A 27,990-nucleotide genomic window follows, 5' to 3' on the forward strand; every position below is an offset into this window, starting at 1 on the left:
GAGTGTTTGGTGAAGTGGGAATATTATTCCCACTTAGCCGGCAAAGCAATTTATGAATAACCCAATTAGAACTCATGGAAATGATATTTTCACTTTACGGGACATGTTCACCTTCACCTATTAGTATGCAGGAATCCTGCTTCAGAGTAAGAGCATTAGAAATTAAGAGTCATTTTCAAGAATAATAAGTTCTTATTGCATTAATTTCACGTAAACCCTTACAGAAAGCATGATTGCCTGAATCCATCACTGTCCAACCCAAATAAAATAACTTGCGACTGGCACTACAGTAACGTTTTGGTTTTCATGTACAGTCGAAAATGTCCGGCAACACACCCGTTAGTGATTGCCCGAATGAGCAAAATTATGGTTTTTAACTATACAATAATGACTATCGCAGGAATCTTATAGTTCTCAATGAATAATAAGAGATCAGGAATCTTCGGTGGCAGACCAACATAAAAATATTGCCATTTTTAATTCTATCGGGTGATGAGTAACTGAGAAACACAGATTTTGAAAACTTCAACTATCTATTATCAAAAATTACATCAATATTGTACTAAACTAATACTGTACACACATTGCAAAATATGAACTCTGATCACAGAAAAGTTCTTCAGTCCAACGTTCAATATCTTGAATATTTACAAAAGACACATTTATGAGTTAGCATGGTTAATGCCACAGTTAAGAATCAATCTCACAATTGGTTCAGCGGAGATCTTTGTCCATCAAACTAGATATGTCTCATCAATCGCCACTTGTCCCAGAGTTATTTGTGGTGGCCGCTTGTGAAAGAAACACTGTTCCTTGGTTTGTGTTGGGTTGAGCAACCTGTGAAAAACACAAAAGTTTATTGCAGATTATAAAATTATTTCACTGAGAAATCACTGTACATATTTTATTGAGTTTAATCATGCCACTTAGTTCATCAACCCTTAGCACAGTTACTCTTGTCTTTGATTTTGGTAATTACCATAGCATTGCACTCTTGAGTAGGAGCTTCAAGAGCATATCGCCAGAGGCGATAGCTTCGGATAGAGATAGAAATTGTACTAGAAATAATATATAAATTTCACCAGTAATCAACTATTACAAGCGTGTAAAATCCGATACGATTTTTCGAATGTTCTAAAACGCTATTAACTAGATTGAGGCTTTGGTAAATTGAAAGGGTTCAAAATTGAAAAACTTTTATTTGAAATTAAATTAATTTGATATTCATAATATTGAGTCAATCTAGTTCATAATGTCTGAACAATTAATACAGCCGATTCCACAAGAATTATTTATAAATAATAAATTGTCTTTTTCAATGAAATAATTTATTAATCAATATAAGTTTAAATGTTCTTATGACTGTGTTCAGTATAAATTGGGTGCTATGCAATTAATGTGAATACAGTATTGATGCGACAACTCTAGCCACGCGGCTACATCCGCGTTGTATCAACGGCAATAGTCTATTACTGTATAGTAGTCTGATCGTAGTATGTATAGTCTGATACGTATAGTAGTCTAGAATCATCTATACATATCGCGATATAGAATCTATAGCAACTAATAGCAGCCGCGCGACTAGAATCGTAGAGTCGTCGAAATTAATTTTACCTTTACAAGTTTATTGTTTTTCAGGATAAAGTACTACCATGTATTGAATTCACATCAAGAAAATGTTTGTAAACAGTTCGGGCAAATTTGATTATGTTTTGACAAACAATGTTCGCTGTCATAGCGGCAAAAAACTTGCAAAGTGATTGTCAGAACATTTTTAAAAGTGTCGAGGGACAACAAAATATTTATTCATCCTCGAACATTGTTATATTGACAAATGTTCGACAAACATGATTGTACAAGTGCAGATTCAGTTTTATTGGCCACACCAGGAATAAAAATAATGGAGGAATTAGAGCATGTTGAGAAAATGTGAGTAAGTTTGTGAACTGACCTGGATAAGTTGAGGTTGAGCAGGGGCTGCCGCTGCGGCTTGTAAGATGATGGGAGGCTGTGTGTTGTTGCCTTGCAGCTGCATTCGAATCATCTGCATTTGATGCGCATTCAACTGCAGCTGTGGAAGCAAAATGTCAAATAATTATCAGATATAATAAAAAATAAACGAAGTTTGATATACTAGTTTATGAAAATGTCAAGCAATAATGAACAAATAGTTTCCTAATCAGTAAATTGTGTTCGATGCCTCAGGCTGACCATTAACTATAGAACATGCACGTCATTTTTATGACATGTACATACCCATTGTGTGATACATAATTTTAAGGCCTTTTCAAAAGGAGAAAAAATGACATCAATAAAAATGTTCTATGATACTTTTATCCAAAATGGCGGCTGATTAAACTTTATCAATTATTTCTTTAAAAACTAAAACTTCAATCAGCCGCCATTTTGGATAAAGTAGAACATTTTTATTGATGTCATCTTTCTTGTTTTAGAAAGGACTTGAAAATGATCACTTATTCTTCTAAAAATGAAACCAGTAGTCACTTCAGTACAAATTGAAACCTTCTACCTTATACCACAGTCATCTAACCAGACTTCAAACATGTCACGATTATTATAATCCAACAATTATTAGTATCAGCCTGGGAAGGCAAAATCACATTATTTCTCTGTGGCATTGAATTGAATTAAATAAATTATCAGAAGTATTATTCCAGGTGAATGAGAATACGATTTCGAGAAACTCCATAGACAAGAAAGCTGATAACATTCCATTTTCATTATAATTTTTGTTTTTTCTATTATTATTATCCTTTGTTTAGTATTTGAAAGTGTATTGTTAGTGTTTGTGGGACAAATATAGTTTCTATTCAATTGTATTGTATGAAGACTGACCGGAATCTGTTGCACTTGGCCGGTGGGAGTGACCACCTGTTGCAGAATCTGTATGTTGGGCTGAGCGGCTGCCTCGGTCGCCGTCGCAGTCGCACCTTGGATCTGAATCACCTGCGGCTGCGTCGTCGCTCCTTGTTGCTGCTGCTGCTGTCAACACAATTCAATCACAAACTCAAGTTATAGTTATTTTATAAATTGAATCGTACATAGTTATAATCCACAGTTATTACACTAGTAGTTCTGTGAACAGTAGACCTCGCGCAGTTATAAACGACAGCCTCCTCTTATACTGTCCATCAGAGTAAATCCTGTCTGTATGTCATGTCGGCGAGATATCGGTGTGAAAACGGCTAATGGTTGTTGGGATTAGTGTATCAAAAATGCTAACATCAAAAGCTAATCTCCTTCAAGACATACTGGCAACAGGTCAGCCCGAGTTCAAAGCAGAGAAAGGTCGAGAGACAATACTATGTTAGTTTAGTTATTAATTATTGCGTGCGTTATTGCATGCAATCAATAGTTCATTTAATAGTGCATAAAAATTGTATTCAATGAGGCATGCAATTAATAGTCCAAACAGCAGCTGATTTTTTTACCAAGTTACATTGAGATATTAATTGCATGCGCTATTGCATGCAATTAATAATCCACTCGACAGCTGATTTATGAAGAATACTTCTATAGTCTGATTTTTACGGTAATACAAAAAGAATTAATTTCTCTCTTATTCTTCGACCAATCTTAATAAATGAGGTATCCTTGAAATCTTGATAAAATTTGATAACTTTTTTGTCTCTTGTAAATTTTCTGTTAAGTTAACGGTTTTCGTAAAATTTGCCATAAAAAATTAAAAATTAAATTTGGCTGTGCCAAATCATGTTTTGTAACTATTATGTAAAAATTTGGCGAAATAAACATTCTTATTTCTTATAAAATGCCGCCATTTTAAAAATTTACATCGAAGTTTTTTTATTTTATTTTTTAAAGTTGAGTCTTTATAGCAAAAATATGCATACCAATTTTCAGATCTATACAACATTTCGTTCTTGAGATAGAAATTCCTAAGTGAAAAAAAAAATTGCAGCTACAAGGATAACCGCTGAGTTTTGGACACTTTAAATACAACATTTGTAGTCTCCTATCATCCAGGAACGATACCCTAAAATGTTCGACACTACTTCTGAAACACCCTGTACAGAAGATAGGGATCCTCTGGAAGCTTTCAATTGGTCTGAACACTTGTAATAATGACAACAGAACCAAAAAGGTCTGAAGATTCAAATTTCATGTTATTTTAAATTGTTAGCGGTAGCTATGGAAGTACATAAAAACATATTCATGAATTTTCAGTATTGAACTGGAGTTGGTAGCGGAAGGTTGTTTAGCTGTGTATAGTCCAGTCAAGGAAGAGTTATAGAGGGAAAAGTTTGGAAGACAATTTTTGACACCGCAGTTATGTTTAGGGTAGAAAGGAGGTAAACATATCAAAAGTCCCCACCCCTACCCACTGTGCTAAGGGGGTGAGGGTGGTTCAAAGGTACAATTTATTTGGTTTCTCCCATATTACTCGAAAACTATTCATCTTACGGACATGACTGTTCTATACGAAATTGAAGGTTACATAAATTCCTACAATATTCATGATACAACTTTTTCTGTATATCTCCTATAGTTCTCGATATATCCGCTCTTGAAGGTATGGCATTTAAAAAAAAATAAGTTTGCTTCCAATTTTTTGCCATTTTTGCTCTTATAACTATCCCAAGTTATTTGGTCCTATTGCCCTTATCCTAGCACAATCGCCATTTTTTTCTCTAATAGGAGTAGCTTGTACAGATGGTTCCTTCAGATACTTTACTGCCTTCCAGAGTGTAGTCAAGAGTTTTTGTCACTACCCAGGTTTCTGAGATATTCGCTTGTAACCGAGTCCTTATGGTTTCTAATCCCATCTCTCAATTTTTGAACAAGAAAGTTTAAATGGGTCTTATCTTGTGGATTTCTTGTTCTCTGCCACTTTTTCCTAGCTAGCCTCTTCTCATGGATGAGATCCAATACACTTTGAGGGTAATGTCTTCCATTTGGCCTTTTTATTTGAACTGTGCATGGTTTACTTCCCCAAGCTGCCTCTTGAATATCTTGTGTGAATCTTCCGACTTCATAATCGAGTTCTTCTTCATTCCTAATATGTACATTAAGGTATATTCTCTGCTCTAGGGTCTGTTGAAAATTTTCCCAGTCTGTTCCTTCATTCACTAGTTTCAGCTGACATTCTTTCATTACTAATTTTTCACTGACCTCCAATATAACAGTGGTGTGATCTGAACTTAAATCATCACATTCTTCTACTTTCATATTGTTATATACAAAGTTTCTAAACACAAAAAAGTCTATCAAGTCTGGTATTTTGTTCCTGTCTGTTGGCCAATATGTAGGTTTACCTGACGATGTAGTGTCACACCTGCATTCTTGAACTGCCCTAAGAAGTTCTCTTCCTTTTGGATTGATTAATCTTGAGCCCCAATATGTATTTTTGGCATTGAAATCACCGCAATAATAAATCTATTACCAAGATGATTGATCATAGCCTTATACATTAATTTTGTAATACTATGCCTTGGTGGGCTATAGATTGATGCTAGAGTGAATTTGTACAGTTTAGTCTCAACTAAAATGGATGTGATTTGCATCTCTTCTGTTTGTATAGATGTGTTTCCAAAATGTTCTATGCTATCTACCGCCTCTCGCTGCATTTCGAGGATGTATGGTGTGGTAAACTCTGTAGCCTCCGAGTCTCATATAGGATTCCTTAGTGAAATGAGTCTCAGATATTAAGCATATGTCTATGTTCCTAATTTGAAGTATCGCCAACAATTCCTGTTGTCTCTGTTGCAACCCATTGGCATTCCATGTCATGATCCTCATAGCATTATTCATTTTGTATTGGATGATCTGGTGTAGATGTTTTCTATTTTCTTCAGTCTCTGCTCAAAAACAGTCATCAAGGACTCCTGTCTATCAAGCTTCTCGAGAATGTGAGTTAATACGGCATGTATGTTCTCATTGGCACTTGGTTTCTCCTCTTTTTTTCTTCCAGAAGTAGCCTCGGAGAATGTTTTTCCAGATTTGATAGTAGAACTACTCTGAAGACTTTTTTTGGGTTTCACTGCTGGTGTAGAGGTCTTGTTTGGGACCTGATCTCTGCTATTTTGTTCAACTTTCAATTGCTTACTGCGATCATTTCTAATTTTTTGTAGTTCAACTGCTACGCTGCATCCTCTATAGTTGGCTGGGTGCTTCCCACCACAATGCACACGTTTGGGCTCATTCTCTTTAGAATTTGTGCAACTAATGGTGCTGTGTTTTCCAGCGCATTTCACACATCTTGGCTCCCGGTTGCAGTATTCCTGAGTATGGCCATAGGCTGTGGTATCAGCTTCAATGTTAACAATGCCTTTGTCTCAATTTTGCACCCCATGATGAGCCTTATTTCGTAGATTTTCTTAATCTCTTCTTCTGGACTAAAGGTCAATACAAACATATCCAGGGGCTCCTTGGTCTTCCATTTCAGTTTATTGGTTGCGTTCAAAATCTTAAATCGCCTACCTTTAAGATCAGTCACAATGCTTTCCGGTTCACAAGAGTGGTGTAGCTTTTTTGCCATCACTCTTATTGGCCTGGTCTGCTTGTTCTCATATGAAAACCAGGAGTATTTTTCTTCATCAAGCCATTTAGTAGATTTCCGAAAATCCTCTTCATCAGTGAAATTCATCTTCAGTTTTTTCTCCAATAACACTTTGAAATTGAATGATCCTTTTTTAGCTATTTTGCTAATTTCTTTTTGTATGATTTGGAAGGATTTGATATTTTCTATGATAACTGGTGGAAGGGGAGGTGACTTCCTCTTCTCAGAATTTTTTGACAGGGCTTCAACTGCTATCTTGGATATTTTTACTTCTTTCTTTTTCTCCTCTTCACGGATTATTGATGGAGAACTGGCGACTTTCCTCTTCTTAGTTGAACGTTTATTCCGCACTCTTATCCACTCGGTTTCTTTCGCCAAATTGTCTTCATCAGTTTTGTAATTTACCTGTGACGAGGTTTTTCATTATTCATATTAACTAAAACCGCTTCAAGATGTTCTATTCTTTTAACGAGAGAGATGTTCTCTTCTTCCGCTTTCTTCCACTTCAGTTCAGACTCTTTCCAAGCATTGTAAAGAACCTGCTCTGCCGTTGATTCCAATTCGTTTGGTTTGAAATACTTTTCAGGAGAATTCTGCATCGATGTACTATCAGAAATATCTCCTCCATGGTTGACAATCATATCTGCATCCTCTTCTTCGAACTCCGGTACCAAGAATGTAGATGGTAATACGAGGTTTCTGGGCCAACCTGTATCTAGCACAAGGAAATTTTGCATGAAGAAATTGGTTCTGGACTTTTCTCATGTATCCAGATTATATATTAAAAAATCATAACTACAATATAATATATTCCAAGCACACCCCCTTTTTTATGCTTGGATCTCATCGTACTACACTTCATTTTTCTCAGCTCGTCAAGGCGGTTCAAAATCATGCATCATAAGTCAAATTCGGTAGAAAAATAGAAAATTTATTGTTGAGTGCACTCAAGCCCATATTTCAATACACGAAAATGGTCAATTTCTATAATCAAAGCTGCATATGTTGTGAAATAATTCAGATAACATTTCCAAATCTTGTGAGGATGTGAATATGTTCCTCCTCTTACCGTTCCAATAAATAATACTTTCGATTCCAATATATTCGGAAGTTAAAGGAGATTTTTAAAATAGCGATTTTTTTCATGATTCTACTGTTACTCATGAGTTTCTAAAACGAGTCTGATACATCATAGAAACTCACGATTGATTCCAAATTGTAGATAACTTCATCTTCTATGAGCTCAGCTGTCCAAAATCCATCTTGAATTTCTTTTGCTTGTAATAGAACTGCAAAGACCGTAAATATAAGGAAAATAACTACAATTTCTGGATATTTTTCAACAATCAAATCTCACTTTACGAACATATTTTTCCATAAAACGTTTACAGCAAATGAAAGAGAAGTTTGTATTGTACATTAAAAGATCAAGTAATGTTTTTTTATAATAACGGGTTACCGAGATACATAGCTTTTATTGATTTTAGAAATAGGTAATTTTTATATATATTTAAATACCGGTTGAAGTACTCTCAGCAATAAATTTTCCATTTTTCGAAAATACGAGGTTTTTGGGCCGCTCTGTATTTAGCACAAGGAAATTTCGCACGAAGAAATTGGTTCTGGATTCTCTCATGTATCCAAATAATATATTGAAAAATCAGAGCTACAATATTATATTGCAAGCACCAATGTATATAGTGACAGGACTAGTTCAGGCCCGCCCAATATGAAAATAACTCAACCCAATACTCACTCAGCTAGTTTTCTCTTTTACAACAAGAATATGGTCAATGACTGAAAATCATGCTAGCCAAACTCTTCAATATGAAAAAAATGAACAAATTTATAATCTATGAATTTTCCCAAGTTAACTTCAAATTCCAGGATAATCTGTTATAATAATGGACTAAGTTACGTTGGCAGTACTGCCTACTGCAGGTGACACACAGACGAATTGGTAGTAAAATGTGATCAGAAGAACTCAGTAAAAATGCTTGATGACAAACTGTACTATTTTATAATATTTATGAAGTTATGTGTGAAATCAATAAATAGCAATAAAGTTCAAGTGTTCGTTTATTCACTCAACCACAACATGGCGCAGTCGTAATGAACTTCGTGGTAACAATTGCCATCTGATTTGGTTAACCTAAAAACGATTACGTACGATTACAGTTCCCGCGGATATGGATGGGCGACTACCAGAATCGATGTCCTTCCAAGGAAATTTAGGGGAAAACTTCAAGAAATTTTATCAAAGTTTTGAAAACTATTTAATAGCAACGGAAAAAGACTCCAAGTCGGATTAGGTTAAAATAGCCTTGTTTTTAAATCTAATTGGTTGTGAGGGGGTTGACATTTTCAACACATTGAAGTTTGTAAAGTCTGAGAACAAAGAATCTTTTGCAAAAGTAGTGCAGGAGTTTCAAAAGTATCGCGATCCACGCACTAACAAAATATATGAACGGTTTGTATTTAACAGTCGTGCTCAACAAGATGGTGAACCTGTTGAACATTTTATAAGTGATTTAAAAAAACTTATTCAATCGTGTGAATATGGAGACCAGGAGGAATCCATTCTAATTGACCGTATCGTCGTGGGGGTGCAAGAAAGTGCAAGAACAATTACTATCGCGTCGAGAATTATACTTGGAGGGTGTCATCGATATATGTAGGAGTAATGAACAAACAAAGAAACATTTGCAGGAACTACGCAGGGGGGTTAATGACCCAGCTTGTACCGGTGCTGTGGATTTCGTCGGGAAGAGTGATAAAAACGGTCGCAAGGACAGTGTAGGAAGCAAGTGCCAAAAATGTAATTTAAAACATTCATTTGGAAGGTGTCCGGCGTTTGGTAAGTCTTGCTTTAAGTGTGGAAAACTTGATCATTTTGGTAGTGTATGTAGAGTACGAAATGTCAAAGAAGTTTGTGGTACAAAGCATGAATCAAGTCCAGACGACAAGTTATTTGTTGACAGTGTAAGTATAGGTGAGGTTAGTCATACAAACTCGAAAGTGTGGACTGAAATGTTGAAAGTAGAGGACAAGGATATAGCATTTAAGATTTATACTGGATCAGAGGTGGATATAATTCCAAAGCATATATTCCTCACATTGTCAGGTAAATTGTCATTGGTAAAAACAAATATTATTCTAGAGGCTTATGGAGGTGAAAAACGTTTTCCTATAGGGTCTGTCCAACTCAAATGTGAAACTAAAGATAAGTTTGTAGTGTTGGATTTTCTAGTAGTGAACAAGAATGTTCGGCCTATTATAGGTTTACCGTCTTGTTTTACTTTAGGGTATTTAACAAAGAAATCTGATAGTGTTGAAGTTAATGAAAAACAAAAGTTTCTAATTAGGCATAGGTTTTTGTTTGAAGGAGTAGGAATGTTCAAAAAGGTATGTCAGATAAAATTGAAAGAAGGTAGCATTCCAGTGGCAAAGCCAGCTAGACGATTGCCGTTAGTAATAAAGGAAAGATTGAGTAGGAAACTGCAGGAGTTGGAAAATGTAGGTATTATTGTTAAGTGTGAACAACCTTCTGAATGGGTGAATAATTTAGTAGTGATTGAAAAGCCCTACGTTTGTGTTTAGATCCTCATGAATTAAATAAGTGCATAAAAAGAGAGTATTTTGAATTACCTACTCTTGATGAGGTAACAAGTAAATTGGCTGGGAAAAAGTATTTTACAGTGTTGGATCTAAAAGATGGGTTTTATCAGGTTCCATTGGATGACTATTCCAGTAAATTGTGTACTTTTGCCACTCATCAGGGTTGCTACAGATTTTTAAGGTTACCCTTTGGTGTTAAAATAGCTCCTGAATATTTCCAAAAAGCTTATCTTGAGGATTTCGGTGATATTAAGAATGTTCTGATTTATTTTGACGACATTTTAATTGCAACAAATAGCCTAGAAGAACATGATAGAGTTTTGCAAACAGTTATGGAGAGGGCAAAAGAAAGGGGTGTAAAATTCAACAGAAATAAATTACAATATAAGAAGTCTGAAGTCAAGTATTTAGGTCACATATTTTCAAAACAGGGTATCAAAGTGAGCGAGGATAGGATCAGGGCGATCAATGAATTGAAAGCTCCTAAGAATAAAAAAGAATTACAACGACTAATGGGAATGATTAATTATGTAAGGAAGTTTGTTTGTCAACTTGGAGAAATGTCTAGTGTATTGTGTGAATTACTGAAAAAAGATGTAGAATTCCAGTGGTTAGAAGTGCATCAAAAGGCTTTGGAAAGTATCAAACTAGAAATTAATAAAAACATTACATTAAGTAATTTTGATCGAAAAAAGGGAATTGTCATTCAAACTGATGCTTCAAAAAATGGAATAGGATGTTGTCTACTTCAGGAGGGGTTACCTGTGTCATTTGCTTCAAGAGGTTTAAATGAAACAGAGAAGCAATATGCCATTATTGAGAAGGAACTTCTGAGTGTAGTTTTTGCTGTTAAAAAGTTTCATAATTTAATATATGGATGTCCAATTAATATAGTGACCGATCATAGGCCAAATGTTAGTATTATGAATAAAAGTGTTTCCCAAATGAATTCACCTCGATTAAAAAGATTGAAAATGAAGTTAATAAAATATGATTTAAACTTTGAATATTGCCCAGGAAAATATATGCATGTAGCAGATTTACTTTCTCGAAATTTTAGTAGTGAAGTAGAGTTAAGTGATCCAGATATAGTTGAAGTAGTTCATACGGTGTCAAAGTATATAAGAATGAGTGACAGAAGAAAAGGAGTTTAAAAAATGCATTAGTTAGGATAAAGAATTGCAAATAGTTATGACGAGTATTCAGGATGGATGGAAAAAAGATAAGTGGGAAGGGGAAATAAAAGTATTCTTCCAAATCAGGAATGATTTGTATGTTCATGATAATTTAATGTTCTATTTTGATAGAATTGTAGTACCTAAAGCATTAAGATTAGATATGTTAAATGGAGTTCCAAGGCAGGGCTTATTTAGAAGTTGCAGATTATCTTACTAAATGGCTAGAAATTGTCCCTCTCAAAGGTAAACAAAGCTCTGATGTAATCAATGCTCTAAAAAATATTTTTTCAGTTTTTGGTATAACTGATATTTTGTGTCTGATAATATGCCTTTTGCATCATATGAATGTAAAAAATTTGCTATAGAATTTGATTTTAAATTTCAAACGTCAAGTCCAGGATATGCTCAATCAAATGGATTAGCAGAGAGATTTGTTCAAACTGCTAAAAACATTCTGAAAAAATCAGATGATATAAGTGTAGCATTAATGGAGTATCGTAACACACCAATTCCAGGATTGAACAGATCTCCTGCTCAACTATTGTTTTTTCGAAGATTGAAAACTAAATTACCAGTTGTTGAAAAACAAATGTCAGATCATGAACAGTTTAAATTGCATTTGCAAAATAAAAAAAGGAAAAGCAAAGATTACTATGATGCACATGCAAGGGCTAGGCCAGATTTCAAAGAGGGGGATAGGGTGGTCTACAGAAGAGGAAAGGAGTGGCATCCAGCTACAGTAGTATCAAAGCACAGTTCGTCCAGGTCCTATATTATAGAGTCAGAGTAAAATATTTTGCGTAGAAATAGAGTTGATTTGAGGAGGTCCAGAAGAGGTGAAATAAATAGAGATTACTGTAATAGGGATTCAAGTGAAGAGAAAAAGGATCAAGTCCAAAGTAATGAGTCTCAACTAGAAAATGATGGTGACATAGTAGAGAATAGGCAAGTAGAAGACCCTATGAATAATAATGTGGATGAAGAGTATAATAGCTCACATAAGAAATAGCAGATTGCCTAAAAAGTATTCAAATTATGTTATGTATTAAGTGTTATGCATTAAGTATTATGTACTAAGTTAAGTAAGCATAACCTTATGTTATGATTATAATAGTGTTTATGTTTATTCATAACCTGATGATTTGCATGGATGAATATAGTTTAAGTTGGATAGTTTCTATTCTCAAAGGGGAAGATTTTATAATAATGGACTAAGTTACGTTGGCAGTACTGCCTACTGCAGGTGACACACAGACGAATATTGGTAGTAAAATGTGATCAGAAGAACTCAGTAAAAATGCTTAATGACAAACTGTACTATTTTATAATATTTATGAAGTTATGTGTGAAATCAATAAATAGCAATAAAGTTCAAGTGTTCGTTTATTCACTCAACCACAACAAGGACATATCCATGGAAGTTGTTTTTATACAGTAAGGGCCAGTTGCACGTCCGTCTGTTAAATATGGACATTAACGGCGATTAACAAATCAGCGTTAGTTTTACGGATTCATTTCTGTTCCACCAAGATCGGTTAGTTTTTAATTCCGATTAAGTTTACCGGTTAACTAACCAAGATTTTAACGGTTTCAGAATCTGGCAACACTGTAATTTAACTGACACAAAATAATTGAGGTTATGTTATTGAAGCGGTGAATTTGAAACTGAAAAAATATTAACAAACGAGATCATGGTTCAATATTATTAGACAAATAAAAAAATGAGTTTGATTTCAATTCTAATAAGAGAGAATATTTACATAATAGAAAACTGATAATGATAGGTATGTTTTAAGGTAAAAATGAGGTTATGTTATTGAAGCGGTGTATTTGACCATTCAATACAGAGGCATGCACGCATGCGCCATGAAAATGCTCTGTCTGTCGCCAGTGTCAAGTGCTATGCTGCTAACAGACGACAACAGATCGAAAACTAACCTCAAAAATCAGAATCTAATTTTGGATGCTAATATCAGCTAAATACACTTCTCTATTATTTTATTAATGAATGAAATTTATTCATATATTTAGCCCGTACTTTGGATTTTTTAGTTTTTTTTACCAAAAACTAATTGGAAGACAGCTATGAGTAGGTACCTAACCGGCGTTAGTTGGATTTAATTCCCCGTGAATGGCCTGTTGAAAATTCTTTACGTCGATTAGTTTAAACAGCGTTATTTTTCGATTTTAATATTCGTGCAACTAAATTTTCTTCTTTTCAACTAATCGCGGTTAAAATGGTGCCAACTAATCAGAATTAAAAATTGTTTACACCGTTTAGTTTAATCGGCGTTATCACTTTAATCGTGATTAAACATTAACCGACGTACGAAAAACTGGGGGTAAGTGTATAATGATTATGAAATAACGATTACAGATTTGTTGAATACCTGTTCGGGTTGGCTTTGAACAGTAACGGCCTGTATCTGGCCTGTGCCGGGTTGCACCACTTGTATGGTTTGTGGTGTGCTGTTGGTGGTCGTGTTCTGCTGAAGGGCAGCCTGGTGTTGTTGGGCCAGTTGGAAGTAATAGTGGATCTGAAATTCAAATCAAATTGTGTTTTCATTATTTTATACATTACACAGTAATTCATCATAGTTCGCGACATTAGGAAACCCCTATCCGTAAAGAATAATATGAGCGCGGATAAAAACTAAGGAGATGATTAAACACTAGTAGTTCTGTGAATAGTATGAATATAGGTATGCATACATACGGATAACCGTTCGAGTTGAAACGTAAAGTATAAGAAAATTATTGAATATAATAATGAGTAATACTGAATGAATTGAAAGGAACTGATTTTTGAGCATGAGCAAATTGGTATTAGTTAAAATTTAACAGGTAATACTGTTTGACCCTAGTTCTATTAACATAGCCATAATAAATTATTTTTCCTCCACCTCCTGTCTAAAGTGCTTACTTTACTCCCTGAAACATATTACTAAAGTGTCACTTTTTCGCTCTCGGGAGGAAAAAACAGGAAAACTCCCTAGAGCGTAAAAGTAACTCCATTCAAATAACATGGGGAGCATCTCTATTTTAAAAACTTACATTTGAAATAGGTTAGAAGGTCTAAGCTCAGATGAGGAAGCATATAGAGTAGTCATTAAACCAACTAAATTCAATACTTCAACCAGACATTTGATCAATATATGAAATTTATGTTTGTATGCTAAAATTATTACAAACTTCATATCACTATACTAAAAAAAATGTATAAATATTTTTTTTATATTCTATGTTATTCAAAATACCAGCCAACGAATATTCCTCATTAACTAATCAAATTTGAAACGGGAACTTCATCATAGTTGTAATTGTGGCGGCCATTGTTGTTACAACTTTTGCCGACAGTTAGCGCATAGTGCTGTCGGCGGAGAACTGTGATTACAAGCCAGCCCAGCTGTTTACGTTTTAGATTATGTTGAAACACATTGTTTGGTCACTTACGTTTTAAAAAAATATTTTATTTGCACTTTTTATAAAAATTTAGGTGGAGGAAAAATGTTGTGTATATCACGAGTGAAAAATGTTTTTTCTCACTGAGGAAAATTGTTGGCTTCAAACTTTTCCCTCAGGGAGAAAAAACAGCACTTTTCACTCTAGATATACAAATAGCTATTACATTTAGGGGATCTACATTTAGGGGATCATACTGACAAATCCATCTTCCTTCAATACTGCCAGTGCATAATTTTGAATTGCATGCTTACTCCAGGCTGATTTGATGAGTGGTCAACAATTTCAACTTATAAACGGAAACAGGTAAAGAATGAAGGACTATTTTTTCTAAGGCAGTGGCAAGGCAATCAACAATGCTGTTCTCCTAGCTTCTTCACTGACATTTTACTTGAACCTCTCTATATGCTACCATATGGTACTATATTATCGATTTTGAAACTTTTGCAATCGATTATATGGTCTCTACCATATGAAAAAATAAAAATAGAATTCCCTACACTGAAGATGACTCTATAGGTGTTGACCATGTGTACAACTTCTTGATAAATTCGTGATATTTTTAGGCAATATTGTAGTGTCTTATTATTTGAAAACAATGTTTGTTTTGGACCCAGGGACGGATCTTGAAACGTATAGAAAACTTGAAATTGGAAAGGAAAGTAAACATGCTCTGACCTGATCGGGATTCATTGAGGTCCTGGTTTCAGTGGCGGCACCACCCCCACCCCCGCCCGTGTGTCGGGGAGGCGGCTTGACCTCGTCGCGAGGCACGATGTCGATCAGGAAGTCGAACTGGTCGTACTTGGTCACCGCCATCGCTATGTCGTTGCGCTGCAGTGTTCTCCGCTTACAACACAATCAACAATACGTATTCAATTAAATACAATATGGAACACAATGCACTCACAATATGACGTACACAATTTGACACACGTTCTAGTCAATATAATATAATAACTATAAAACGAAATCATCAACATAATCCATTAATAATAAAATTCTCATTTATTTCAGCTTTAAAATTATATAGCGTCATAACACACAGAGTACTTTAATTACTCCTCTAGCAAATTGAGGAGTATGCTAATTTTAAACATCATAATAACTTAATTATACATTAAATGAATGCATTTTAATTATATTTTCTCTTAATTCCAATGATTTTCATCCGGGGTAGTTTATTAACAAATACATATACATAATTATAACACACATAGAGGAGGTTGCCAATAATAAATTTAGTCCTAATTATAATACCCCACTATAATAATATGTTGTGTTGGGGTGATCAAAAAATATCAATTAGTCATTGTAATCAATGAATGAACGAACCGATCAATCAATGAATCATTCACTTTATCAAGTCATACAATGATTGTACTTGAATGCGTCAAAAAATTATTGAAACAATTATTTGAAAAATGAATAACAAACGAAACATAAAAAAGAAGCAATAAAAGTCCATTTATAATGAGTTTAAATGATAAAATTATACACGACTATAGCATTCCAATTACACTGAATACTTCTTTATTAATTAATCATTACACTGTAATCCATTTTAATACCCCATACATTTAAAATCCCCTACACATAATTTCCTGTCCATAAATTATTTAACTGTGTAGAAGACCCATATGGCGAGTAGAAGAGACACTTAAATTTTTAGAAAACATAGTGGAGTGGTGAAGGTAGAGAGTAGTGGAGAAGGTAGCTGAGAGTGTTGAAGAGTAATGCAAGTATTCAGATGTGTCAAAACAGTGGAGCAACAAAGGTATGGTGGAAGGAAGCGCTTCATATACATGCATTACTACTTTTCAATACTCAGCCACCTTTCTCCCACACCCTCTACCATCACCGATTCACCCGCTCCACTATGTTTCAACCCTCAAGAGTTCACAACCTGTAAAAGCGGCCTGAAAACTCAGGAATGATAGTATAGCAGATCTTGAGGAAAAGCAGTGAATTTGTTCACTTTTTTCAATTTTCTTGTCCAGTTAATGGATTGTTACAAGACGTGACCATGCCTTTAACTATCCTTCAGTGCAACAGTTATCACCATCATTATAAAATGCTCTTATAGAAATTGCACGTTACACATCCGTCCAATGATCCCCGATTACTGAATGTCTATTTATAAACATAACTTGTTCGAAATGTCGATCACCTGTCGGCTCTAAATTTCCCGTTTCCCTGCGCCACTCTATAGCTTATTGGACCAGCTAGGCCTATAACAACATAACCAATCGATGGCTACAACGACCAGAGATTTGAAAAAGTATATGATAATATATCTGACAATGTAATGGGATCCATAGGTCATAGGTATACCTATCTAGTTCACCTATGTTAGGTTAACTAAACTAATATTTCATTATATTAATTGATTTATACATTTATTTTATAAATAAAATGAATTATTATTATTTATTTGGACAATTTATTTTATGGAATTGGGATGAAAAGAAGTTTTGGATTGTAGTCTGTTTCTTTGTCCTTAAGTTGATTGTAAATGATAAATAAATAAATAAAGGTATTAGATTACCTATATTATTAGGTCAATAATTTATACTACGGTACCGTATTATTTTATAATACTTTAGGTGTTGATAGAATGAATAAATTGAATACCTTGTTGTCCTCGGTGTGTACCCAGGCTCGCAGAGTGAGCTCGTGAATGAAGAGCTCGGCCGCCTTAGAGAAGAGCATGGGTGCCTCGGCTGAGATCATCTTCACCTCATCGTCCAGCTTCATTATGCGCTTGATGCGAGCCAAAGGCAGGGCCTGCGTCTTCACGTCCAGCTAGCTCACCAAAACACAATGTTCATACAGAAAATAATACAAATTGTACACCACAGGCGAATTTGAATGGTTGTTAGTTAACAATATTTCATTAATAGTTTCTGCAAAAGAATTCGCAGTGTCACACAATATTTTCAATTAGAATAATATACTATATTGTTGAAGGACAATAATATTATAGGCCTACAAATAGCCCAAGGCTCCATAAAAAATATACCTGAAGAACACTATCTTTTGCGTCTTCTGGTCTACACAAAAACGTTTGCCTGGTTTTTTTTCTTAAAACCTGTCTCAGTTGATAATTTTTGTTTCTACATACAATATTAACTTAATTTATTATTTATTTCCAAAGTGGAAGAACCAAGGATTCAGAAAATGTGTATTATGATGAGAATATGACACATTTGATGGGTGTGTAACATCTATTGTCCGAGAGATAGTACTTTTTACATGGCTGTCGCTCAAAGACAGAGAGGCCCGATGCTCTTTCCTTCACAAATCACTCCCACTATCTAACAGCATCATCCCTACTTTTGTCTCAGCATCTAATTGTGCGCAGCATGCTTACGCCTCTCCACTACTCTGTCTATGCTACTAACTATGGAAGGAGAAATAGGTTTTCCCTCTTCATGTTAAAAGTATTATCTCTCGGACTATAGTTGTATAAACATTTTTCTACCTTTTGTTCATAGAATAGATAGACAAGTAGGCCTACATTCAACACGACTGCTCGTAAAGAATTTTGAGATAATAAAGGATATTAGCGTGCAAACTGAATTATTCGTATCAGATAGTATCTAAATAAGTTTGTGAATGTAAGTAAAAAATAATTTTTATGTGAAATCTGACAAAAACTTCGGAAACTGAGGTGAGATCGAAACGTAACCTACAAACACGAAGCTACAGGTAACATCATCAATTCTTATGCATGCCACAGCATAGATCTTCCTACACGCTGCATACATTATTACAACAAATCAGGCATTAGAGATAAGACGTTTTCAAAAGAACGGTTATATTACGATCAATATATATAGTGAAGTTATAAATTGAAGTTGGAAAAAATAAACGGTAAAATCGAGCTTCAGCCTGAACTGTAATCGAACTCGTGGCTATGTATTTTCATTTTTTGCCTTGAATCAATATTTCTTCTGTTTATATTTGTCTTGAGCCACTCAGAGTGAATGTAATAAAAAATAATTTTTGTGGAAAATTTTGACAAAAACTGTTAAATTGAGGTGAGATTGAAACATAACCAACAAACACGAAAATACATGTAGCATCTACAAATTTTTTATGCATGCCATAAAATGATTTCGACAATGCTGAATAGAAGCAACGAATCGACAAACGAAGAATCTAATAATTCTTGTAGACGCTGTAAACTCACAGCTAGAACAAATCAAACTAGGCTAAGTCAATCTAATCAATTGGACGGAGTAATAGAAATTTTATTAGCTGACATAAAGGAACTTAATTATGAAATTCGACTACTGAGATCCGACAGGGACAGAATTTCAGATTCACTTGCTAGGAAGGCAGACGTAATTTATAAACTGGAAAATATCATATTTGAATTCATCCAGGGCATCTATTCCGAGCCAACATTGCCCCATCAGGAAGAAAGCTAAAGAGGACACAATTCGCCTGTTGAATGACGCTGAATCCACTGAGAAAATTACTGGAGAGAATAACCGGAACAACACAGATTTACATTGCTGACCCGTCCACACAAGTTTTACTGGAAAAAATCCCTGCCCATCGGCTCATATGAAAGGTGTTTTGACAAAAAATAAAATCTAGACAAACAAAGGACAAACCGACCCGCATGATTCACCCGACGCACAAACAGGTGAGAGGCTACCATTAACACAGCCTGAGGAAAACTCACAGCTGTCTGAGAAGCAGAAGAGTGTTGCACCACTGATAATATAGGAGACTCTTTGCTGAAACATGCAACTAGTATTATACAGAAAAATAGTGAACAGGACATAAATATAGAGGTCATCCCAGGCGGAAAAATCCAGGATGTCAGCAGGGTTCTAAAAACAAATCCAATTTGCCAACTAAGGTAGTATTAAACATAGGCTCAAATAACTTACTTGGGTCAAAAACCCCAAATCACGTAATGAGACCTCTATGACTCACCATAGAAGCAAACAATAAGCGTTTTCCACACATAAAATGGTATGTATAATCCATCCCACTGCGTGAGGACATAAATGAGAGATTTATACAGGAAACCAACAAGGCACTGAAATTTATGTGCTGGCAGCTGAACGCTACTTATATAGACAGCATTCAGCACCTCACAAAAAATCACCTAAATTGGGATGGAGTTCACCTTAACATAGAAGGATCTACGATTCTGGCCGAAAGATTGATGGGCGCACTTGATGCTGGAGAGGTGGCGGAGGACGGCACACGGCACCCAAACTACGAGACAGCCTCACCCCCTCATCCAAACTAGACAAACAGAAAACTACATACATCCAGGTCAACACATCACAGCCGGCACTACAGAGCAGGAGCAAACAAATCAGGACATACAACAGAATAGACACAAAAAACAGATACATTGAAAATCTATCATCTTAATATTCAGAGAGGCCTACAAAATAAGATCGACAGACTATTGATGGAAATAAGTCTTCACACTCCGGACATTCTCATACTTTCGGAACACGGCCTACGACTTGATGAGCTATTGAGCACACATATTCCTGGCTACACACTCGTTACCAAATTCTGTCGAACTGTATATATGTGGGGAGGCATAGCACTGTATAAAAAGACAGATCAACCACAAGAATAAAAGAGATCGTGTTCGATGGACTTCAGAAGCCAACAGAGAGGATCTTTGAGACGATAGCAGCCGAAGTCCAACTAAAGAACAAAATCTGATATTAGTAGGTTCCTATAGATCACCTGATCCTAGAACAGAAATGGAATACTTGAATAGGTTGGAATGTGTACTGCAAAAATACTCAGGAAAGAAATGCCACATAGTACTACTAGGTGATACGAATATAGACATACTGAAAACAGATAAACAAACCTATAAAGATTTAAACAACTTGCTAAAACAGCACGGCTGCTACATATATGACATACCGGTTACTAGAAGAACCCAGACAACAGCCACAAGTATAGATGAGTGCTACCTTAATATACCTATTAAAAAAGTAAAAGCAATAGCATATCCAAACTTAATTTCAGATCATCACTCAATACTATGTGACATAAAATATAAAGTCGAACATCAAACAGCCACTTATAAGTATGCCAGAAATTATTCAAAAGCAAATTTAAACAAACTAAAACAGCAACTAAGTTAGGCATTGTAGATTGGAAACCAGTAACTACGACTCATTCAGTGGAAGACAAATACAAAATTTTCAAAGAATAATGCGCTTAAGCATAGATGAAACTATGCCAAGAGAATCCAAGAAGATTAAACTAACTAAAACTAGCTAACTAACTAACCACAAAATTAAAAGATGCTACAATGCAAGCATATGATAAGTATATGTTCACAGGCCGTTTGGAAGACAAGGAACAACATTTGAAAATGAAAAAAGCTTATGACCCGCATGTAAAAAACAAAAAGCAACTCCAATTAAAAAATGAAAATACAACAGGCAGAAAATAAAACCAAATTCTTGTGGAGAACTATAAATAAGGAAAGAAAAAAATCAAAAAATGTCAAAAATGAGAGCCTCTACCTAACTGTGCTAGATCAAAAAATTACAGATCCCTATCAAATTGGCAACATCTTAAACGCTGGCTTCACGAAGCCAATAACAGAACTGAATGGACATAATAATACTCCCAATAATCTGGAATTGACAAAGAATGCTCAACATTCGACCACTTTGATGCAGTTACCCACACAGAATTATCTAAGATTCTTATGAGACTAAAACCAAACAACTCTTCAGGTCACGAAGAAATTTACAGGGAAAATTCTAAGGTACTGTGAGGATGAAATTAGAAACCCACTGTTGCACATAGTAAACTCATCATTTGAACAAGCAGTATTTCCACAAAGTTTAAAAATAGCCAAGATCTACCCCAAATTCAAAACAGGTGACCATACTGATCCAAAAAACTACAGACCCATAGCAAATCTTCCCATTGTATCCAAGATTATAGAGCGGGCGGCATACAAGCAATTGATTTCATATCTGGAGACGAATGGGCTGTCGTCTACGAGCCAGCATGGATTCCGAAAAAATCACAGTACAGCCACAGCGATTTCCAAATTCTGTGATGAGGTGTGTAAGATATGGGAAGATGAAAAATATGCATCAGGACTGTTTGTCGATCTCCGAAGGCTTTTGATGTACTCGATTGGAACATACTCAAAACAAAACTAAGAAGAATGAGAATTCAAGGCAGAGCACTGAAGTGGATTGAAGACTACCTCCAACATAGAAAACAATATGTAGAGCTTGATTTCCAAAGACAAAATCAAATAATCACTTTCAAATCAACAGCACAATCAGTCAAAAGAGGAGTACCACAAGGGTCAATCCTGGGACCGCTGGTCTTTCTTATATACATAGATGATTTTCCGAATGAATTACAAGAAAACAAAAAGTGTATCCTATTTGCAGACGACACAACTGTACTACTTCCCACAGACAGAAAGGAAAATCGAAACAAAATAGTTGAATCAACTCTTACTGAAGCTACCTCGATCTGCAATAGAATGAAACTGGCCATGAATAATGAAAAAGCAGTACACATGAACTTCACCCCAACAAACCAAACCCAGTATGAACCACAAAACAGTAATATAAAAACAGTGGGAAGCACAAAGTTCCTTGGTGTAATATTATCGACAACCATCTGTCTTGGAAGCAACACACGGACTATTTATGTAGAAACTCTCCTCTGCTACATACGTCATCCGCAGAAATATCAGAAATATTGCTGATGAGAAGACAGCACTAATCGCATATCACTCATTATTTATGTCACACCTAAGATATCATCAGCACAGGGAAATCTCGAGAGAATATTGAAGATAAAAAAGAGGGCAGTGCGAATCCTACTAAGAGGAAACTACATAGAACACTGTAAACCACTCTTTAAGCAGACAGGTATCCTCACAGTAATCTCGATATACATCCTGGAATCCATCATCCTAGTGGTAAAACAGAGTCCGGCTTTAAGACGAGATAGCCTAAGCACAGTTATAGAACACGCAATGTGGATGACATAAGCCTCCCCCAGCATCGACTTGAAAAGTATAGTGAATCTCCAGCCTATTCGGGGGCATACCCGAACCTGCTTCCTGGCAAAATAAAATCCCTAGTGAATGGTAACACCTTCATAAGAAGCCTAAAACAATACCTGATGGACAGACCATACTATAGCATTACAGAATTCATTGATGACCACACCTTCTCACACCTTAAATAAAGGTGAACACCGACATCCCCACGATGGGACGAAAAAGACGATTCCCCGGTCAAGCAGACTGCGGAGAAGACAAAAGAAGTAACAAGTAAGTAAGTAACAAGAATCCTCAGTTCAAAGAACACTTATCTGACGTAATTTTACAAGATAAAAAAAATTAAGAACAACAAGTTAGTTTGGAGAAAAACTAAGAGACTACTTACACGAACTTGTCCGATTTTGCGAATCTCCTCAGTAACCTTGGGCCAAAATACGGCCAGCTGTTGGTTGGCTTCGGACAATTGGCCCATCTTCTGACTATCTGAGCCTTCACCGCCATTTGACACCGAGGCTGAGCCTTCAACCTCATTGTCTCTGCAATCAATACCAAATCATCAAGTCAGTTAAGCCAAATAAAAGCATTAATAAAAAATTGATATCTACAGGACAATCATTTTGTGTGCCAGCACAAAACATGCATGTTGCTAGTTATAAACGTGAAGAGTGTCATTATTTTTAACAAAATAAATAAGTTATTTTGATTTGAAATTATGTATAACTATTTAATTATTAAAGAAAATTATAGATCTATATGAGTAAAAAATCAATTAGGGTATTGTTCATTAAATATTAAGCCATCATCATGCTCATCGTTGAAGTTAAATGTAGTTGTAAAAAAAATATTTTTTCTTGCCTTCGTGGTCGTTTATTACACTTTACGCTGACGTGTAAATCTTATGTGTTGAAACTTGAATAGCAGGTGGAGCTGTAGGCCTATCCAACTTTTTTTAAGCTTTCATTAGGTACATTTAGATCTCAGAACTCAGACTATAGCCTATAAGCTTATTGAAATGTTATATATTGATAAAAGGATTCAGTTTTTTAAATTATAAAGTGCTTCCAATTATTTGTGCAAAATAGAGAGTAAATAATGAGCGAGTTTCTGTCTTAAGTATTTAGTAAACAGCACACAAATAGCTCAGCACTTTGTTAGTCTCTAAATAAGTGCTACAAAATCATGAACGAAAAACTTATTTCTGCTTCAGTTAAGTAGGCAATTCTGCTAAAAAGTAGTAAGCATAGAGTAGATAATACAGTGATAACGCTGCATCGTAAATTAGACTTGAGGTTAAAACAAGATTATGTTAGTCAAATTTAGTTTTTGCAAAATTATAAAAGCTTAATTTAATTATTCAACTACTGTTTAAAATAAAATTGATAAGCGCTATTCGTTTATAAGTACAGTATAGTATGTTGCTCGGATCAATTTTTAATAGCAACCCAACATGCATGAAATATGTAGGCAAAAAACTGAACTTAGGTGTTGGTGCCTACTTACGAAACTTGAAAAAACACTGACATCTCGGTAATTTAAAAATTTAGACACTCAAAATTTCAAGCAACTCTGAAACTGCCGCGCATGGGTTCATACTGTGCTTTTTACTGGAAGATTTAAGTAATGACCAATCGTCGCAAATAATCAAACGAAATTCTCCAATCACTGAACAAGCGTTTCCTGAGTGGCTGAAATCTCTAGTCCAAGCGTCAGAAGCAGAAGCTGTAGCAGAAGTGCTCACTCGCTGCAACGAAGAATCCAAGAATAACTTTCCAACTTGAAATAGTCAAATTCCTTTTATTTTAATATGAGATTATTGATTTAAAGCTTCTAACTTGCCCTATTTTATTTATTAAACACCACTGATAATCATTGAATCACCAAAATCTTCAATAAATATTTTGCTTTGCTGCAGATTTCAAGAGCTACTAGATTTCGTCACCATATCTGCATCTGAGGTGGCTTTTAGTTTTTCAAATAAACGATATATTAATGATTACTGAGTGTGGAGATAATTGGATAGTTAGTAAGGATATTAATTATTTCAAAACTTGGAATCAGATCTATAATTATTGTAAAAATGAAAGCTGGCAAGAGTTTATATTCAAGGACGGCATAATATCAATATAAAAGTATCGATACGATGCCATGAGTATCAAAGTGAAACTATCGATATGATGCAATGAGAATGGAGATGAATTTTATCGATACTACTGTATTATCGTCATGGGCTCATAGCTTGATCCCTTGACCAATTTTACCCCTTCCACAGTATCAAAACACTATTATGCACAATAAAAATATTTTATCTGCCAGCTTTGTCATTAGTACTTCTATAATTAGGAATAACCATGTGCAGTTTCTTATTATTTCAATTTCCGCCCTCTCCGCACCGAACAACTAGAAATCTTTAATTTCCTATTAGACCATTGGTCTAAATTAGACTATACTTCTCTGTACAATAGAAATAGATTCCTATAAAAAGAGATTTTTTAAACTCTGTATAGTATAATTTATTTATTTATTTGAGATACATATGAGAGCACAATACTGTAAATATACTCTACTGTAAATACTCATCTTCTCCAGGATTAATGTAAAAAAAAACTATCTCTGGTCATTACACGTCGGGGACATGAGTACCGGTAATGAGAAACGACGTTAAGATATGCTACTGTTATCGCCAACCAGTTGCTGTAAGTAACCGCAATAGTGAGGTCCAAGTTATAATGACAGTATTTGATCAACTTTGGTTTTGCTATCCTTGTCTATCATTCGACATAGCCGGTGGTACTATCCTTATCTAGGTCCACAACGATGCCAATTATGTTTTTGACAGTGTAGAAATATAATTATTAATGCAGAGAATCGGCATCGCTATTCTTCTATCTTTATCCACTGCCATTATAACGTGGACCTCACTATACGAGCGCTGCCTCTAGTTCCTACAGAGCTATTTGAACTATCGTTCACCAAGGATCCGTTCTTTGAAGTCGTCGTTCTCGAGTCATCGGTCACTCAGTTCTCTGTGCAAAGTCGATCCCGCTTCCTGTAACATATCGTGTCGTTTCCCGCTCCAAGTTAGATTCATGTCGATTCTCTACAAGATTAATCCGCTCCAAGTGTTTTACTACTGTGATACCGCTTCAATATCAACCTGAGACTTATTATTGTTGGACTTTACACATATTGTTGTACACATATTCTACTTATTGCGCCCACCTTCTACACAAGGGAAGATTTTTGGAAAAAGGGATCCAGGTACAAGAATTTCTTGGCTGAATAACACCCGATCCTATGGTGTGGAAAAGCTTCATAGAAATATTTTATTTTATAATAATAAGTCTCAGGTTGATATTGAAGCGGTATCACAGTAGTAAAACACTTGGAGCGGATTAATCTTGTAGAGGAAATATATTCCCGATCCTATGGTGTGGAAAAGCTTCATAGAAATATTTTATATTGATTTGTACAAAGTGAAGATCGCCATGTTGACCGCCCAAGTTCTCGTAGAGGACAGGCACAATAAGAAGATGGTCAGTATGATATTACATCAGGAGACCAGTGGTATTCGTATGTAAATCATACATTAGAGCTAGTTGGGACACCAATGATGTCCCAGTGGTGTCAATAATACAGTGATAACGCTGCATCGTAAATTAGACTTGAGGTTAAAACAAGATTATGTTAGTCAAATTTAGTTTTTGCAAAATTATAAAAGCTTAATTTAATTATTCAACTACTGTTTAAAATAAAATTGATAAGCGCTATTCGTTTATAAGTACAGTAGTATGTTGCTCGGATCAATTTTTAATAGCAACCCAACATGCATGAAATATGTAGGCAAAAAACTGAACTTAGGTGTTGGTGCCTACTTACGAAACTTGAAAAAACACTGACATCTCGGTAATTTAAAAATTTAGACACTCAAAATTTCAAGCAACTCTGAAACTGCCGCGCATGGGTTCATACTGTGCTTTTTACTGGAAGATTTAAGTAATGACCAATCGTCGCAAATAATCAAACGAAATTCTCCAATCACTGAACAAGCGTTTCCTGAGTGGCTGAAATCTCCAGTCCAAGCGTCAGAAGCAGAAGCTGTAGCAGAAGTGCTCACTCGCTGCAACGAAGAATCCAAGAATAACTTTCCAACTTGAAATAGTCAAATTCCTTTTATTTTAATATGAGATTATTGATTTAAAGCTTCTAACTTGCCCTATTTTATTTATTAAACACCACTGATAATCATTCAATCACCAAAATCTTCAATAAATATTTTGCTTTGCTGCAGATTTCAAGAGCTACTAGATTTCGTCACCATATCTGCTTCTGAGGTGGCTTTTAGTTTTTCAAATAAACGATATATTATTGATTACAGAGTGTGGAGATAATTGGATAGTTAGTAAGGATATTAATTATTTCAAAACTTAAAATCAGATCTATAATTATTGTAAAAATGAAAGCTGGCAAGAGTTTATATTCAAGGCTGGCATAATATCAATATAAAAGTATCGATACGATGCCATGAGTATCAAAGTGAAACTATCGATACGATGAGAATCGAGATGAATTTTATCGATACTACTGTATTATCGTCATGGGCTCATAGCTTGATCCCTTGACCAATTTTACCTCTTCCACAGTATCAAAACACTATTATGCACAATAAAAAAATTTTATCTGCCAGCTTTGTCATTAGTACTTCTATAATTAGGAATAACCATGTGCAGTCTCTTATTATTTCAATTTCCGCCCTCTCCGCACCGAACAACTAGAAATCTTTAATTTCCTATTAGACCATTGGTCTAAATTAGACTATACTTCTCTGTACAATAGAAATAGATTCCTATAAAAAGAGATTTTTTAAACTCTGTATCGTATAATTTATTTATTTGAGATACATATGAGAGCACATATACTGTAAATAACTATACTGTAATAGAAATACTCATCTTCTCCAGGATTAATGTAAAAAATAACTATCTCTCTGGTCATTACACGTCGGGGACATGAGTACCGGTAATGAGAAACGACGTTAAGATATGCTACTGTTACCGCCAACCAGTTGCTGTAAGTAACCGCAATAGTGAGGTCCAAGTTATAATGACAGTATTTGATCAACTTTGGTTTTGCTATCCTTGTCTATC

General features: G+C 35.1%; 1 protein-coding gene across 6 annotated transcripts; it reads right to left on the reverse strand.

The window, feature by feature from the left end:
• Positions 1-512: 512 nt before the first annotated feature.
• On the reverse strand, positions 513-27,151 carry LOC111056045 (nuclear transcription factor Y subunit gamma-like). Of its 6 annotated transcripts, none has more exons than XM_039437898.1 (8): positions 26,723-27,151; positions 23,232-23,382; positions 17,431-17,601; positions 15,475-15,645; positions 13,725-13,871; positions 2,857-3,000; positions 1,952-2,071; positions 513-837 (listed from the first exon to the last, which is right to left on the reverse strand). In XM_039437898.1, the coding sequence occupies exons 1-8, from the start codon at positions 26,743-26,745 to the stop codon at positions 754-756; spliced, it is 1,011 nt and encodes a 336-aa protein (XP_039293832.1). In that variant the 5' UTR covers positions 26,746-27,151; the 3' UTR covers positions 513-753. The 6 variants fall into 6 exon arrangements, with proteins under 6 accessions (XP_039293832.1, XP_039293829.1, XP_039293834.1 ...); XM_039437895.1 differs by having other exon boundaries at positions 2,857-3,003; positions 26,723-27,134; XM_039437900.1 differs by having other exon boundaries at positions 2,857-2,997; positions 26,723-27,130.
• Positions 27,152-27,990: the final 839 nt, after the last annotated feature.

Source organism: Nilaparvata lugens, chromosome 11, assembly GCF_014356525.2.
Source record: "Nilaparvata lugens isolate BPH chromosome 11, ASM1435652v1, whole genome shotgun sequence".
In the NCBI taxonomy this organism is placed as follows: Eukaryota; Metazoa; Arthropoda; class Insecta; order Hemiptera; family Delphacidae; genus Nilaparvata; species Nilaparvata lugens.

Bases quoted from the DNA above. Each gene is read 5' to 3' on its own strand.
- LOC111056045 (XM_039437895.1), bottom strand. From the start codon at position 26,745: ATGTCAGTGTTTTTTCAAGTTTC. The intron at 13,872-15,474 runs GTCAGAGCATGT...TTTGAATTTCAG, and splicing joins CCTCAATGAATCCCGATCAG to ATCCACTATTACTTCCAACT. The intron at 838-1,951 runs GTCAGTTCACAA...TGTTTTTCACAG, and splicing joins CTCAACCTCAACTTATCCAG to GTTGCTCAACCCAACACAAA.